Below are 15,995 nucleotides of genomic sequence, written 5' to 3'. Positions count from 1 at the left end.
AGATGATTAGCAGGGTACTTGGTTTGTGCACAAGTGAGGGCATTGCTGGCAAGGGCGATGTGGCGTGCCTTTGTCTCACCTTCTGGTACTTGCGAAAGTACGGCCCCAAACCATCCAAGGATGCATCCGTAGATAAAATTTATATTTCACTGAAATTGGGATGAGCCAGTACAACAGACTCTACTTTTTTCCCTTTTGGTGCAACTGTTAGGTTGAACAAAGGCTTTGCAACACTGGAACAGTTTGGTATAAACTTTTGATAATACATCACCATCTCCAAGAATGACTTGATCTTTTTCTTCGAGGGTGTCACTCCATCCAACATCATAAGGTCTGTTTTGCATACAGCTGATATGGCACTGACCTTATCTGGAGCTGTTGTCACTCCAGTCTCATCAATAATGTGGCCCAGAAATTTCACACGCCTCCTGAGGAAATGGCATTTCTTAGGGACCAACTTCAGTCCATGTGCCCTGAGCCTAGTAAACACAAGCTCAAGCCGCTTGATTGCTTCCCCTTCATTTGAAGCATACACCAGGAGATCATCGAGATAGCAGAGCAGCGATAGTAAGCTATTTTGGAGTTCCTTTTGAGCGTGATGGGCTTATCAAGAGCGTTTATGACCCTAACTGGGACCCATCCATCACCAGACATGGAGGCTACAACTCTTCCCACCATGATGCTTTTTTTGTGGGTCTGCGCCTTGGGTGGCTCAATCACAATGGTTCTATCCATAGAAACAGGAGCATTCAATGGAAGCTTGCCCCACACAAGGTGTTCTTGCTTGGGCAACAGAGTGACAGCCTGGGTCAGTTTTGCAGTGCCCACAATAACAAGAACTTTGTCACCCTTCCACCTGTTGATGTCCGACAGCATGTTCAGAAACAGCTCGATTTCAGGTTCTCCAGTTGTCTCAGGATGGTTCATGACATTCCAATAGCCAGAGTTTTGTTTGATCTGGGTAAGTAAGAACTTAATGACATTATTTCTCAGAATTAACTGATCTTCCTGTTCTGGCACAACTAACATAGGTATGCTCACTAACTTGCTATACACATCTTTAACTGGTACATTCCATTTGGTTTGACTTTAATACCGCCACAACCAAAGAGGAGAAAGTCCAAATGTGACTGGTCAACCTGTGCAGACATCACCACACTCAATAATTCATGCTCCATTTCTTCATTAATTGTGCATGCCATGGATCCGCTATCTAGTAGAGCTTGGACTATGACTTTATCATGTATTAACACTGATGTATAGAACAGACTATTAGCCTTCTCCAATTTGGTGATGTTATGAAATAAGAAAATACTGTCGCTGGAGACATAATTGAAACACTCGTCGTAAACTGTTAAATGATCATCATCCATAGTGAGGGTTTGATGCTGGACACTCACATAGTCCCCTCCCAAATGTTAGTGCATCAGTGCGGTCTGTCACATTTTTTCTTGATGACCGCAAAAATAACTAAAAATACTCCATAATTTTTGATCGTACTAATAAGAGTAAGGTATCATTTGAAACTGCGAAGGGTCTACTTTTATTTGTGTATAGTCATAATTACAACAAAACAATGTGCTTTTGTAAAATAAAGAAAACAAACAGGGTGCATTTTCTGCCGTCTTGGTCTCTGTCAACTTTCTTCACAGACATGTAAATAAAACAACCTGAATATCAGTGAATACTTGCCTCACAGACATGATAAATATATGTATAGAAAGCTTCAAATGTCTAATTTTAAATGAAGTAAGCCATGTCGAAAACAAATATTCTATGATAAAGTAATCCGTATGAAACCAATGCGAGGTCCAGTCTTTCCTGTCGGAGCTCATTATTTGTAATGTGGTCACACGACGAACAGTGCACGCTATTCAAAATATAATCACCCAAGTGAGACGCGCGAACATGTAAACACCCACATCACCTCCATAAGCAAAGCGTGAAGATTCACCTCGGCTACTTTTCATTTCTGGAAGAAGAAGCGCTGAGAGGAATAGGCCTTGCATTTACCTCAGAAGAAGAATGCAAGGCGAAGTGTGGCTTGATCCAGCGGATGAGATAATTTCTGACGAGTAAGTCATTTTTTATTACTTGCATTAGTTGTTATTGTGTTATTGTGACGTAACTTGCACACATTGTACTTGTTAGACATTTCTCAAACTATAATTCCTGACTACATGTATGAAATCAAGTAAAACAATTTGAAATATGTGTCATTTCATTGCATCTAATGTTTCATGACGCTAGGATGTTTTTTAATGTTCTATAAAATATAAAACAATACAATATGAATGTAATATGAGTGTTTATACTGTAACACTATGAATGTTAAGAGTCTAAGAATGTTTAGACCAATGTTTACTGTGAAATACTCTGTTCATGAAAATATGCAAATGTTTATAATGTGCTTAACAATAATCATTTATTTTCCAAGGCATAAAATGTATTTTTATTACATAATGCATACAAAACATATTTGTGTTTATGACTACAAAATCATGCTTTCTTTTTATTTATTTTTTTGGTGTCCAGATACCTTGAAGACTTATCTTCAAACTGTTTTCCCCCGAGAGTGCTGTATCAACATCAGATGTTGTTCAACTACATTGGGCTGATATTCTACATGAATATGGTTTACTTGTTTCAACATTTGAACAGCAACTGTTTTAAGAAATGGCACAAAAGAGTGTGACTGTTCAAGTCTCTGTGTTTATATCAGTGTGCTCAATAATGTGTCTTTGACCTTCTTTGTGTATATTTTGATTATACTGTGTTTTAAATAAAGTAAAATGAATCAAAACCCCCATTATTTTAGTCTCCTCACATTCTTTCTTACCCGCCTCACAGTCACAGTCACACTGATGGGCCATTATGGGAGGCCCTTTGTCTCTCAGGTATGAATCACTAAATATTCATGGGCATTGTCACTCCCTCACATACGGTCTTTCTAACACAAAAAATGTCTTACAAAAGGTAGATCAATATATTTTTCTGTGAATGAGTGAGCAGGATGATTGTCACATATGTTTATAGCACAAACTCTAGTCTACCACATCCAGTCCTCAAAAGTCTTGAGAACAAATATTCTGTATGTGTTTTATGGCCTTATTTCCATTACTTAACCATTTTAGTTTTTCATTAACCGCACATAAATGTTGTTTTCTCAAAAACATAAACATGTACATTCATGCTGCTCACATATTATTGTAGCCCAGTTTGTGCTGAATACAGTGTAATCTGACTTTAGACATTAATGTTTTTAAGATACTGAAAAAAACACAAATGTCAGGACATGTCAAAACTTCTCCAGGGCCCCAAAACCCCCTCAGATCCCAGAAGGTTAACTGTGACAAGATGATTGACAGGCCAGTTTATAGTGACTGGGTGCGTGTAACAGGTGCAACAGAGCACCTAACCCTTTAAAGACACAGTTGTATTACGTGATAGTATGTCTCTAAGCTTGCCTACTCTTCTACTACACACTCAAAAGTGTGTACTTTTTCTTCACCAAAAGAGTACATACTTTAAGGGCGTAGTATAAGTAGGCACATTGAGTCGCAGCATGTGTCTCCCTCGTACTGCTCATTGCACATCACACAAAATGTCAGAGAACGAGAGCGCATGGGCATTTCCCCATACGTAACACACACAGCACCACGTACTGACAACTCCAGACAAATACAGGTATTCACTGTTTCTTTTGACTTTGTAACTTACAGAACACAGCAAATAACAATGAAATAATGGGTTTAAACATGCAAAGAGAGAAACTAAATTTATCCTATTTACCACCCGGTTACACATAAATTCAAAATTTTTAGCTCATAGACTGTATTCCCTTTCAGCGGATCCTCAAGCTGGTTAGGACTGTTTTGCATGATTTTGAAACATCCTGTGGTTGCTGCATCTTAGTTCTGAGAAATCATATGTAACATCCGTAGAGGTGCCAGTTGAGGGGGAGGGTAATATCTATATATAATCCCCACAGAGGTACAGTATAGGTTTTTGTCTTCTCACTGCAGAATCTCTGTATGTCAGACGACCTTCTTGCAAGAAAAAAAAACATCCTACTTTTCGTAGTCCGAGTTTTATTCCACCTCGCCACAAAGTTGGAAAATATTTTTCCACAACAAGAGTGACACTGAAGGTCTTCTGGAAGGTTTGATACATTCAATCCAGAGATAACCATGAATTGCGTGTGAGTTGAAATTTATGTGTTTTCTATATAAATTATGTAAGGGATAATCCATGACTGTACCGTGGTCACTTGGCAGTAACAACCTTTTGTAAAGTTTTGTTTTGTTTAGATTTAATAACAAAGCTGTTTTATTAATAAAATACTAAGTGCAGTGCTTCTGAATGTGTGGGCATTGTGATCTCAGATCTCTGTGTGAGATAGATTTTATGAAACATATCAACCGATGAAATGTACTGTATATTGTTTTTTATAGGTTTATATTTAAATTAACTAATAATATAGGTTTTATGACTTTGTTCGCCCAATGTTAGTATTATATTTAACACTGATGAAAAGCAGGGTTGTTAATATAAAGGTACTCATAGGCTTAGACGCTTAACATCTGAGCTTGCACAATATGCAGTGTACAAGTATCTAATATTTGGCTTTTTCCTGTGGCCATATACAGAAAGATGAAGTCCTAGCACTAGCGTCAGGGGTAGACTGAGATTAACAAAGTGGACCTGCTTTAACACTGATGAAAAGCAGGGTTGTTAATATAAAGGTACTCATTGGTTTAGACGCTTAACATCTGAGCTTGCACAATATGCAGTGTACAAGTATCTAATATTTGGCTTTTTCCTGTGGCCATATACAGAAAGATGAAGTCCTAGCACTAGCGTCAGGGGTAGACTGAGATTAACAAAGTGGACCTGCTTTTTTTTGTTTGCTTGTTTTTTTTTGGCACTGAGCAGTCCATGGTACACAATACAGAAATATATCGTTTAAATATAAATTATATTAAAAATTCATATTTTTTATGCTTATCATTAACTTTAAAAGATGACTGGCATACTTTGTTAGAATTTGTCTAGTCTTCACTGGTGTACATCAAATAGAATTTTAAAAGAAACTTTATACAGACCTTTTTCAAACAAGGACAGTTTATTTTCTGTTTATTTTTTATAACTATAGCTTACCATAAAATCAGTCAATACGACAAAATGCCCTCGTATGGAAAATTTGGAATTTAGTGCAGAAATCATGTGGACTGTCTTTATGGTGCATAGTATTTGCACATTTTGAGTCTTGACAGCCCCTATCAGTCTCCTGTCATTTTATGGAATAAAGCATCAATTGTGAAACAAAGTGTAAATGTTCTTGAAAAAAATTGGGCCACATGGGCATGGAATGATGCAAGGGTGACTTGCCTACATAATTATAATTTATAGATTAATTAGACCTATCCTTTTAACGTTTTTAGGTGAATTAGCCGTTTACTTTTTTAAGCACAGAAGTCATGAACCTATACTGACTCAAACTGTAATTAGTTGTACTAACTTCTTATTAGTGTTCCCATTACTAGGAAAATATGAGGAAACCCATTGCCTTAAAATGATCAAGTAAGCTGAAATAAAAACATTAATTAAAGATGCATTACGCAATATTTGAAAAACCACAGTTTTGACCACAGTGTGGGACCGAGTCCCAAAACACACTAGTCTAGTAATGATAGGGAGAAGAGAGCGCTCAGTGAGTGCACAGGGATGGATATTAGCAGATCACCTATAGGAAAAAGATATCGGAGGAACAAAACATTAAAAAGAAGGGTTACGATCAGGCAAGAGGTAGGACCCACATAAATATTGAAGCAGCTTTCCAGCGGAGCTAAACTATTCAAGCGTTAAAACACACACTACTACAAAACACATTCGACCTGAATTACTATAGTAACACACATCGCTTTCACTTATTGATGACATCATACCCTGACAGTCACCACTGATAAGCTACTACTAAATATATTGTAGAAACTTAATTTTCTGTAAAGCTGCTTTGCAACGATTTGTATCATGAAAAGCGCTATACAAATAAACTTGAATTGAATGCAAGACTGTTGATTTTGATTAGCACAATCTAACACAATCATACAATTTGATTAAAAAAAAACATCACATTCAATGTTGCTGTGCATTGCTTCCATATTTAGTCTGATTATTACATGATTGATTGATGAATAATAAGCAATTATAAGTGATAAAAAATGACAAGAAATAAGTGATTAAAAATGGACAGACATGAGCTGACTCAGTAAAAGAGCAATTACGGTGAGCAAGAGGCCCTGAGACGGGCGACCCAGAGATGGAGGGACCTGCTCTTCGGGAGATGGTGAACGCACCACTCCCTCCCCCGGAGGAGGGCCAGGCGGAGAATCTTTAGTTTTTATCCGCCACTAACCTCTCGGGTCGCTGGTACCCAAATACTTGACATGAGCAATTTCCTCTATTTCTGGGTCCCAAAGGGGACAAGGGGTTGTGGACGATCCAGTGTCGTATCACACTCACCCTCCTCTCTTGCCAGTGAGCAGCAGTGGGTGGATCGGGAGGACGAAGCAACGGACTACCCACGCACCCTCTATTCGAATGCAGGTCAGTGTTACACACACTCAGACCCCGCCTCGGACCAGCCAAGAGCACCGTCTACGAGACACGCTTACCCTTTGAAGTGGAACCTGTTCATTGAGTGGTGTTCTTCTCACCGAGAAGACCCCCGAAGACGCTCGATCAGAGTCGTGCTGTCCTTTTTGCCGCAAGGGTTGGAGCGAGGGCTGTCTCCCTCCACCCTCAAAGTCTATGTCGCTGCAATCACTGCTAACCACGGCCGTAGAAGGGAAGCCGCTGGGGAAGCATGACCTGATCATCAGGTTCCTTAGGGGGGCGAGAAGGCTAAATCCTCCACGGCCCCTCTCTATATCCTCTTGGGACTTAATTCTAGTGCTCACAGCACTACATCAGGGCCCATTTGAGCCTTTGCAGACAGTCGAGCTGAAGTTTCTGTCAATGAAAACTCTGCTCCTGCTTGCACTGGCCTCCATCAAGAGGGTAGGGGACCTGCACGCGTTTTCGGTCGACGATTCATGCCTAGACTTCGGGCTGGCCGACTCCCAGGTAACCCTGAGGCCCCGGCCCAACTATGTGCCCAAGGTTCCCACTACTCCTTCCAGGGATCAGTAAAAAGTAGGGGCGCAGGTGGCTTCCACGGGACACTGGAAGGGGCAGTATCTTTGTTAGGGATCCCAATTCGTTGGTCATCCGACGTGACCGACTGAAAGGGAACATCTTGGTTATGTATGCTAACCCTTGTTCCCTGAAGGAGGGAATGGAGACGTTACGGCCCATCGCTACAGCTCCTGTACCGCCGATGAGCGGCCAGGTCACCGGCTCGGCTCCTCAGCGAAAACCTAAATATTTGCTGCATCTGCTGCCTACTTATACTCACGCTGTGATCAGCAGCAGCTGGATGCAATAATCGCATGCCAATGTGCATTGGCTCGTTTAGTTTACACTCAAATTAGATTGGTCTCTCTAAGCGAGATCCCAATTTGTCGGTCATCCGACGTGACGGGAACGAGGGTTACCATACGTAACCGAGACGATACTTATAATTTTAAGTAAAGGTTACTTGAATCTATTTAATTTAATTTAACTTGCTTAAAATAACTCCCTGGGAGTTTATTTGAGCCCACACTCAAGAGTGTTAATATTAATACTGAAGCAGTGTTAAAGTTAATGAAATAATTAAGTCATTGAGTGATGATTGATCATTATTGAAGACACTTGACGTTAACAAGCAGAATCACCAAAGGAGAAAACCACAATTTTCACAAAAGTCACCATTATAGGCTCTTGACCATTGACATTTTAATATTAGTTTTTGTTTAGCTGCTGTGACTGAGTTATAACAGCCAGACAAGCTAAGAGCAAACGTCATCAGGTGGTCATGATTGTGTTTTAACATAATCATTATTTGACCTGAATCACTGAACTCATTTAGAGTCTAATCTCTGAGTTATATTTCCTTTATTGATTATGACAGCCTTGTGATTCCACTGCAAAAGATCCTGTATTTTCTATAAATTTTAGAAGGATTAATTACAAGCACTTCTGGTAAAAAAAAAAAAAAACGTAGAAAAAGACTTTCTTTTAGACACACACAGACATCAAGAATCAGCAAATGAATCTCAACAACGATGATAAAGAGCATATTCAGAAACAAACAGATCAACTCTGAACATCACAAAAACAGTTATTATAAAGTCACATAAAAACAGCAAAAATAAAAGAAAATAGTAAGAATAAAAGAAATTACAAAGACAATCCAGCTAATAATTTACTCATGCCGCAATGCATGATGGGAGCCATGGATGAGTTTTGATTGCCTACAACATGCTTTTTTGTGGTCACCGTTGTTGTGATTTTCACGCTGATTCTTGGTGTCTGTGTGTCTAAATATTTTTATTTTTTTTCAGTTTTTGATCAAAATAAGTTTTAAAAACATATGTCTGATTATACTGAAAATGCCAGATCTTATATTACTCATAGGGTTGACATAATCAATAAAGAAAACCTAACTTTTTTATTCAGTGATTATGTCAAAACATAATCAACGCCGCATGATCACCTTTCCTCTGGCTGTTATAACTCAGTTACAGCAGCTAAACAAAATCTAATGTTAAAATTTTAAGGGTTAAGAGCCCAACTAATGCAAACACTGACTGTTATAATGGTGACTTAAAATTGTGATAATGGTCAGTCATCACTTAATTAATCATCTAATTATCTCTTTAACTTTTAACACTCTTGATTGTGGACTCAAATAAACTCCTGTGAGAGTTAATTTAACACTGGGCTTTTTTACTGTGTACAGTAATACTGATGTAATGAAGTTACAGACTCAACCAATCAGAATTAAGGACCAGAACGATCCATTTTATAATATGTGATTGGAATGCTCTTGGTTATCTTATAACTTTAGGAGATTGTATTGACAATGTTGTGAGTTGGTAAAATGATGGTAATGAAATTACAAGCATGCAATATCCTGCTAACGTTGTAAATTAATAAGTCATGAAATGAACAAAAGGTATCAATAAATTATGTAACTAATACAATGTGTGTTAGTTGGCTATGAATATATATTTTTTTCAAATACCATCTGTATTTGAATTGTCTTCCTAAAATATTGTATTACATTAATTTGTTCATGGTGAAAAATGTACAGCATGTAACACAAAAAGTCTGTGTATCAATGGCTACTGTTATGTAAAAAATTCTTGCTACATAAATATTCTGAAAAACATTTACCTCCATATTTTACAGACAGCAGGGTCTTCCACCATGCAGATCAACACTGATTCATCAAGGTCCTCCAAAAAGATACCGTTTACATACAGAGAAGAAAGTGCTTGATGATAATGAGAGAGTCAGAAAATGGACTTATGGGAAAAAAGACACTAGTAAACAAAACAAAATTGTTCTGCTGGTGGGAGAGACTGGTGTCGGTAAGACCACCATCATCAACACTATGGTCAACTACTTACTAGGAGTGAAATTTGAGGATGAAATATGGTATGAAATCACTGAAGAAGAAGGTGAAGATCAATCAGAATCACAAACTTCTGAAATCACCATGTATGAGGTATTTCCTGTAAAGAGTACCGTATCACTCACCATCATTGATACTCCAGGCTACGGAGACACTAGAGGACTGGAAAAAGATCTGGAAGTTGCCAGGAATTTAGCCATGCTGTTTCAGAGCAATGATGGAGTTCGTGAAGTTGATGCTATTTGCTTTGTGACTCAAGCGTCTACGAATCGTCTCTCAGACAGGCAGCATTACATTATCAGTTCAATTCTGTCTTTATTTGGAAAAGATATTGTGAACAACATTGTGTTTTTAATCACACACTTTGATGGTCTGCCTCCCAAAAATGTCATCGGTGCCATTAATAAAGCCAGAATCCCCTCCAGACAAGACAATTACGGCCAACCTGTTTGTTTCTTATTCAACAATCGTCAGGCTGAAGCCCGTCACAATGAGAAACGTTACATTCGTGCTCAAAGAGAAGCCTGGGAAAACAGCACTGAAGAGATGGAGAAATTCCTTCAGTCTCTGGAGGAAAAGGACAGAAGAAGTTTAGAGCTGACTTCAAATGTCCTGATAGAGCGCATCCAGCTTGAAGCAGTTCTCTGCAATTTACAGCTGCGAATTCAAGAGAAAGAGCTTAAAAAGTCTGAAAAACTTCAGATTCAGGAGGCAATGAGACAAAACAAGGAAAAGATTGAAGAGTGTAAAGACTTCACCATTCAGGTCAATAAGACTGTCAAAATGAGGGTTCCCATTGAAAGCAAGTCATGGAAGCACAGGAAGGCAATGACCTGCACCGTTTGTGAGGAAAACTGCCATGAGTTTAACTGCTGGTGGGTTTCTAATCCCAGCAAATGTAAAGTCATGAAAAATGGTTACTGCACCGTCTGCACAGGAAAGTGTCACCACAGCAAACATGTCAAAGAAAGCAAGAAATACTTCATCAGCACTTCAATCATCATAATTGTGTTTGATGATTTGAAAAAGATGTATGAAGAAGCTCACAAACAAACGAAGTGGTTTTCAGTTATAATGGATTGTCTTGACAAAGATCTGCAGGCGATTGAGGAACAAAAGTCAATTCTTTTGTTCAATGCATTCAAGACCATCAAGCATCTGTCTCAGATTGCATTAAAACCAGACTCTGCTTTCACTCTTCAGCATCTGGACTTCTTCATCCCCAGAGTGAGGGAGGCTGGGAAAGAAGACTGGGTGCAAGAGCTAAAGGAGATGAAGAGAATCGCTGAAGCTGAAGAAGCCAATAAAGATGCTCTGAGTTATCTGAAAGCTGGGCTGGCAAAAACAAAATAATCTGTAACGATTCTTTGATGGGAAATGAAGAAATACATAGAGGACAAGCTATGAATCGATGAAAATGAAGAAGATAATGAGAAATCAATGCAGGGGACATTCTGTAAATCTGAAAATAATAAGAGATTTCATTTAATCATAGTTACAAGCAGGGCTGTACGTTAACTTTTTTTCACATATCACTGGTGCTACAGAGGTTGAAAGTTTTGTAGCACAGGCCAAAAAGTTGTAGCACAAGTATAAAACGTCTGTTATCATGTCTGAAAACAAACACAAGTAATGGAGTTCATCACTTAAACAGGCACTGATGTTACATATAGAGCACAAAAAATACAAACCATCACAAAATTTGTTTTTAGACAAAGTTTTCTTAATTTGCTAAAAACGGAAGAGTGCAGAAACATAACACCTCTTACACCTTAACAAAATATCAAATAAAAGAGAATGGCAGACATTTAGGCCAAAGTGAGCAAAGATAAAAATCTTTGTCATTATTTTATTTTTGTTATTAGAAAATAAGAACGAAGAAATAGTACATTACACATATACATAATATACAAATAAAACAAACAGTGCTTTATTTTTCAGGTACAGTATTTAGCAGTAACATTCAAGAAATTGAATGAACAAATATTAAAGGGGTCATATGATGCGATTTCAATTTTTCCTTTCTCTTTTAAGTGTTACAAGCTCTTGGTGCATAAAGAAGATCTGTAAAGTTGCAAAGACTAAAGTCTCAAATCCAAAGAGATATTCTTTATAAAAGTTAAGAGTCAACCACGTCTACCTAAAACGGCTCGTTCTAACATGCCCCCACATATCTACATCACGATGTGGGAAGATTTGCATAATGCCGCCCAAATGTTCACGCAAAGAAAGAAGGCATAACTTTTATTCTCGCTGTAGTATTGTTGCTGCCGCCATGTCGTGAAGATGCTGTGTTTCGTTGTGAAAGCAAAATTACTATACTATATATATATATATACACTGTATGTGTGTTAAATTAAACATGTTTTGAACATTAAAGGCATGCTGTTTTACTTGGACACAACAGCCCAAGATGGAGAACAGGTTATTCTGAGCAAACATGCTTAGTTTCATGTATATAGTTTATCTTTTTAGGCAAATAAGAGGTTACAAAAAGTATTACCAGTAAAAAAAGATGATGGTAGAAATGATAGTTTCTTTAATTTGTTACAACAAAGGAATACTAATATGGTAACTTCTGACCAAAAAGAGGGGCAATTATAGCAGGTATAGGAATTTCTGATGCTCAGGATGAGAATTAGAATTAGAATTAGAAAATTCTAAACAGGGGTTGTCAGCTCTGGTCCTCAAGGTCCACTTTCCTGCAGAATTTAGCTCCGACCGTAATCAGTTGAGAACCCCTTATTTTAGAATTTGATGTTCTCCTCTTGAGCATCAGAAATGTATACATCTATTATAATTGTATTTTTTGTTTTATAACCCCTGCTCTAAACCATCAGCCATTTCAACAGAGGAATGAAGGCTGTGATGTTAACGTTGCCCACAAGAGGGAGCGATAGGATAAGGAATAGTTTAAGCCTAATTTTATTATTTTGGTTTCTATCACTTTGAATGGAAATAAATGCATTGATTGATCCAATTTATTTGTGATACTATTGTGTACTGACAGTATAGTTTTATATAATTAATTTACTTATACATTTGGGAAATGTGAATTGCCAATAAGTGATGGTGGAAAAATATTTACATCATCATTTGTGGTTCAGCTGCTCGAGCAGACTGAAATATCCAAGGCTATTTTTTAAATATCAAATAATGTTTCATGTTAATAATATTTTATTGACATAATTTATGCATTTTAAGTGACTGTTGTTGCTAGCTGCTTAGGCGGCTATGATGAGATGTGTTAACTTACCTGCATTCATCCATATTTTTTTTTACTTTTTAAAGTTATTTATTATTTCAATCATGACAACTCTCTGAACATTTTAGCATGGTGATGGATATGACAATGTTAATGCATTTGGTCTTGGCGGAACAGATCTGCTACGCTGCTGCTGAATTGCTACTGCTGTTGGTTATTGCTGTAGTTGTAGATTATTGCTGCTGCTGCAAGCAAGTACAGGAACTTGCTACTGCCAATGCATATGGCGATACGGTGCCGTGAGTATTTAAGACATGCTGCTGCTGCACAAATAGCATATAAAATAACCCCGTAGCAGATCTATACAGGTGGACCTGGGCAAGGTGGAGGGTTTCAGAGAACTCTGAAAGCGCGCTGCAGGAATCTCAAGTGAATGCTAGCCAGCCATATAAATGCAAGACAGTAAGCTCATTGGCTGCATATGCAGCATGAACCATTCAGCTTGTGCCAAGTCATTTAACTCTCTGAATATCATCAGTTACATTAACACCCGATCAGAATGCGCCATCTAGAGTTTCATGACTGAACTATATTTTTCAATCATGACAACTCTCTGAACATTTTAGCATGGTGATGGATATGACAATGTTAATGCATTTGGTCTTGGTGGAACAGATCTGCTATGCTGCTGCTGAATTGCTGCTGCTGTTGGTTATTGCTGTAGTTGTAGATTATTGCTGCTGCTGCAACCAAGTACAGGATCTTGCTACTGCCAATGCATATGGCGATACGGTGCCATGAGTATTTAAGACATGTTGCTCCACAAATAGCATATAAAATAACCACCCAACAAAGCTGGAAGAAACAAAACATTTAAATATGTATGCTGCCGCTATACAATAATATGCTTAAAGTCATCCCTATAAGGCAGAAGGAATTTTAAAAGATAAAACCCCCCAGAACAAGCAGATCTATTGCCAAGACTGTGTGTACCTGATCGGTTGACCAGATAGCTTAAACTAGTGACCTGAGTTAAATGTGTTTTTGGGCTAATGGAGTCCAGATAAATTAACTAGTGGCTTGACAATGTGAACCTGGGTGCTGTACCCTTAGGTTTATTTAACTAATTAACTGTGTGTCTGAGCCAACAACTCAAACTTACCTAGGTAGAAACGTGCACTGTGTGTGTCATTAACAAACAGGAATCACACTGTAGGCTGATAGATGAAGTAACCCCCAGCAACCACCTGGCTCAGGCTTGGGCGGCCTGAGCAAATAGTTTTAAATTTGTCATTCAAGGAGTTGTCCATTTTTTTTCCCCATTAACGTTCATCAACGTTACTGCAGTGGAAATACTTACCTTTAACTTATTAATAAGCTAACAAAATATTTGGCGAAAGAATAAATCACTGTACACCCTGTAGTTGTGGTGTCATATGCCCAGGACTAATTCTGCCTCAGAAGCAGCTGCTCATTTATTTTGATAATTTAAAATATTTATATTGCATGTTAAGAACAATAATATTTGCATTGTATGAACACATAATTGCTAAATGCGTGGCTCATTCCAAGATGGCCTTGAGCAAGACACTACAGTGACTTTATTTAAATGCAGTTGTCTGCTTTTATATTAATTGTGTCTAAATTAAAATTTGCAACATACAAACGCTGTGCATGCTGCTGAGAAAAATTTTGATGACTGAATGCCTATGCAAGCCGCTACTACTGCACAAGAGACTGAACTGCTGAGAGCTTCATTAATTAGGCATACGAGTAGCTAGGCAAATGCCTATTTTACTCTAACATGGTGTCTACGCCAGACATGAGCAGCACAATATGACCAAATCAATAGACACGTAACGATAGGTAAAGCGATCTACAATGTATGCAGTACGATACAGCCAACACAACAAAACTTCTGCTACTATTGATAATATTCACTAACATTTCAATACAGAGTTGAAGTACACGCTGTTGTTGTTAATGATATTCACAAGGTTGTAGTAGGAATTTATTGTACGAGCTGTTGCGGTTGTAATATTTAATCAGAATTTGCTAAGCATAATCTACTGCTGCTGCACGAAACCTGCTGTAAGCGCTGTTGAATTAGCAAAGTAATAAATACCTATTGCACTTTAAAGAGTTAATTTACCCTCCATGAGTTACCACTAAAATGTTATGCAACTAAAGCACTTTCTGCTGCTGCTGCTATATTAGCCATAATAATGACTTGCTATGCATGCTGATGCTAATATTATTTCTAACCTTGCATCTGAATTTGCTATGCATGCTATAAAATTAGCTAACATTGCGATCTGAATAACTATGCATACTGCTGCACAAAAGTACTTAGAATTGCTACTGCCCATTTACTAAATAACCAAACAACCAAATAATGCCTATTTCACTTTGAAGAGTTCAATAAACCCTGTTGAACTGAATAGCAAAGTAATAAAATGCCTATTTCACCTAAAAAGTTCACTACCATCCAAGCGTTATCTTATCACTGAAATTTCATGCAACTAAATGTACTTTATGCTGCCGCTGATATATTAGCAACAGTGATAATTGGATTGCCATGACTGCTGCTAATATATCTAACATTGCATCTTAATTTTGCAATGCGTGCTGCTGCTATTAAAATTCACTAAACTAGTGATCTGAATAGCTATGCAATGCATAATGCTGCTATAACTGCACAAAAGTACTTAGAATTGCTAAAAGCGTCTTTATTAACAAGCAAACGCAATCAAATAATGCCTATATTGCTTTGAAAAGTTCACAATCTACTGTAAGCCTTGTTAACCCTCCGGGGTCCAAGGGTGTTTTGGGCCCTGGAGAAGTTTTGACATGTCCTGACATTTGTGCTTTTTTCAGTTGCTAATAAACATTTTAATTGCTAAGTTTAGTAGCACCATAATCAGCACAAACTGGGCCACAATAATATGTGGGCAGCATGTATGTATGTGATTGTGTTTTTGAGAAAACAACGTTTATGCATGCTTAGTGAAAAACTAAAATTTCAGTGGCTAAAAAGTCACTGAAATAAGGCCATACAACACATACAGAACATTTGTTCACAAGACTATTGAGAACTGATCTTGAAGTCTAGAGTTTTTGCTTCAGAATGATGTGAAAATCATCTTGTTTACTCACTCACAGAAAACAATATATTGATTTAAATTTTCTAAGACACATTTTGTGTAGAAAAGGAATATGCGAGGG

The 15,995-nt window shown here is 37.7% G+C and overlaps 1 protein-coding gene and 1 long non-coding RNA gene across 2 annotated transcripts in view; one reads left to right on the top strand and one right to left on the bottom strand.

Moving 5' to 3' along the window:
- The first annotated feature begins 4,027 nt into the window (after positions 1-4,027).
- Positions 4,028-11,129, top strand: LOC107574234 (uncharacterized). Its single transcript, XM_016260688.1, has 2 exons — positions 4,028-4,201; positions 9,340-11,129. The coding sequence occupies exons 1-2, from the start codon at positions 4,191-4,193 to the stop codon at positions 10,916-10,918; spliced, it is 1,590 nt and encodes a 529-aa protein (XP_016116174.1). The 5' UTR covers positions 4,028-4,190; the 3' UTR covers positions 10,919-11,129.
- A 2,753-nt stretch (positions 11,130-13,882) lies between these two features.
- Positions 13,883-15,995, bottom strand: part of LOC107574236 (uncharacterized) — a 15,112-nt gene continuing 12,999 nt past the window's right edge. The window contains exon 3 of the long non-coding RNA XR_001607646.1: positions 13,883-13,893. This is a non-coding gene — a long non-coding RNA (uncharacterized lncRNA). The remainder of the gene's footprint in view (positions 13,894-15,995) is intronic.

This window comes from Sinocyclocheilus grahami, unplaced genomic scaffold (genome assembly GCF_001515645.1).
Source record: "Sinocyclocheilus grahami isolate Dianchi unplaced genomic scaffold, SAMN03320097.WGS_v1.1 scaffold2156.1, whole genome shotgun sequence".
NCBI lineage: Eukaryota > Metazoa > Chordata > Actinopteri > Cypriniformes > Cyprinidae > Sinocyclocheilus > Sinocyclocheilus grahami.
This window is presented reverse-complemented; position numbering and strand designations above follow the sequence as displayed.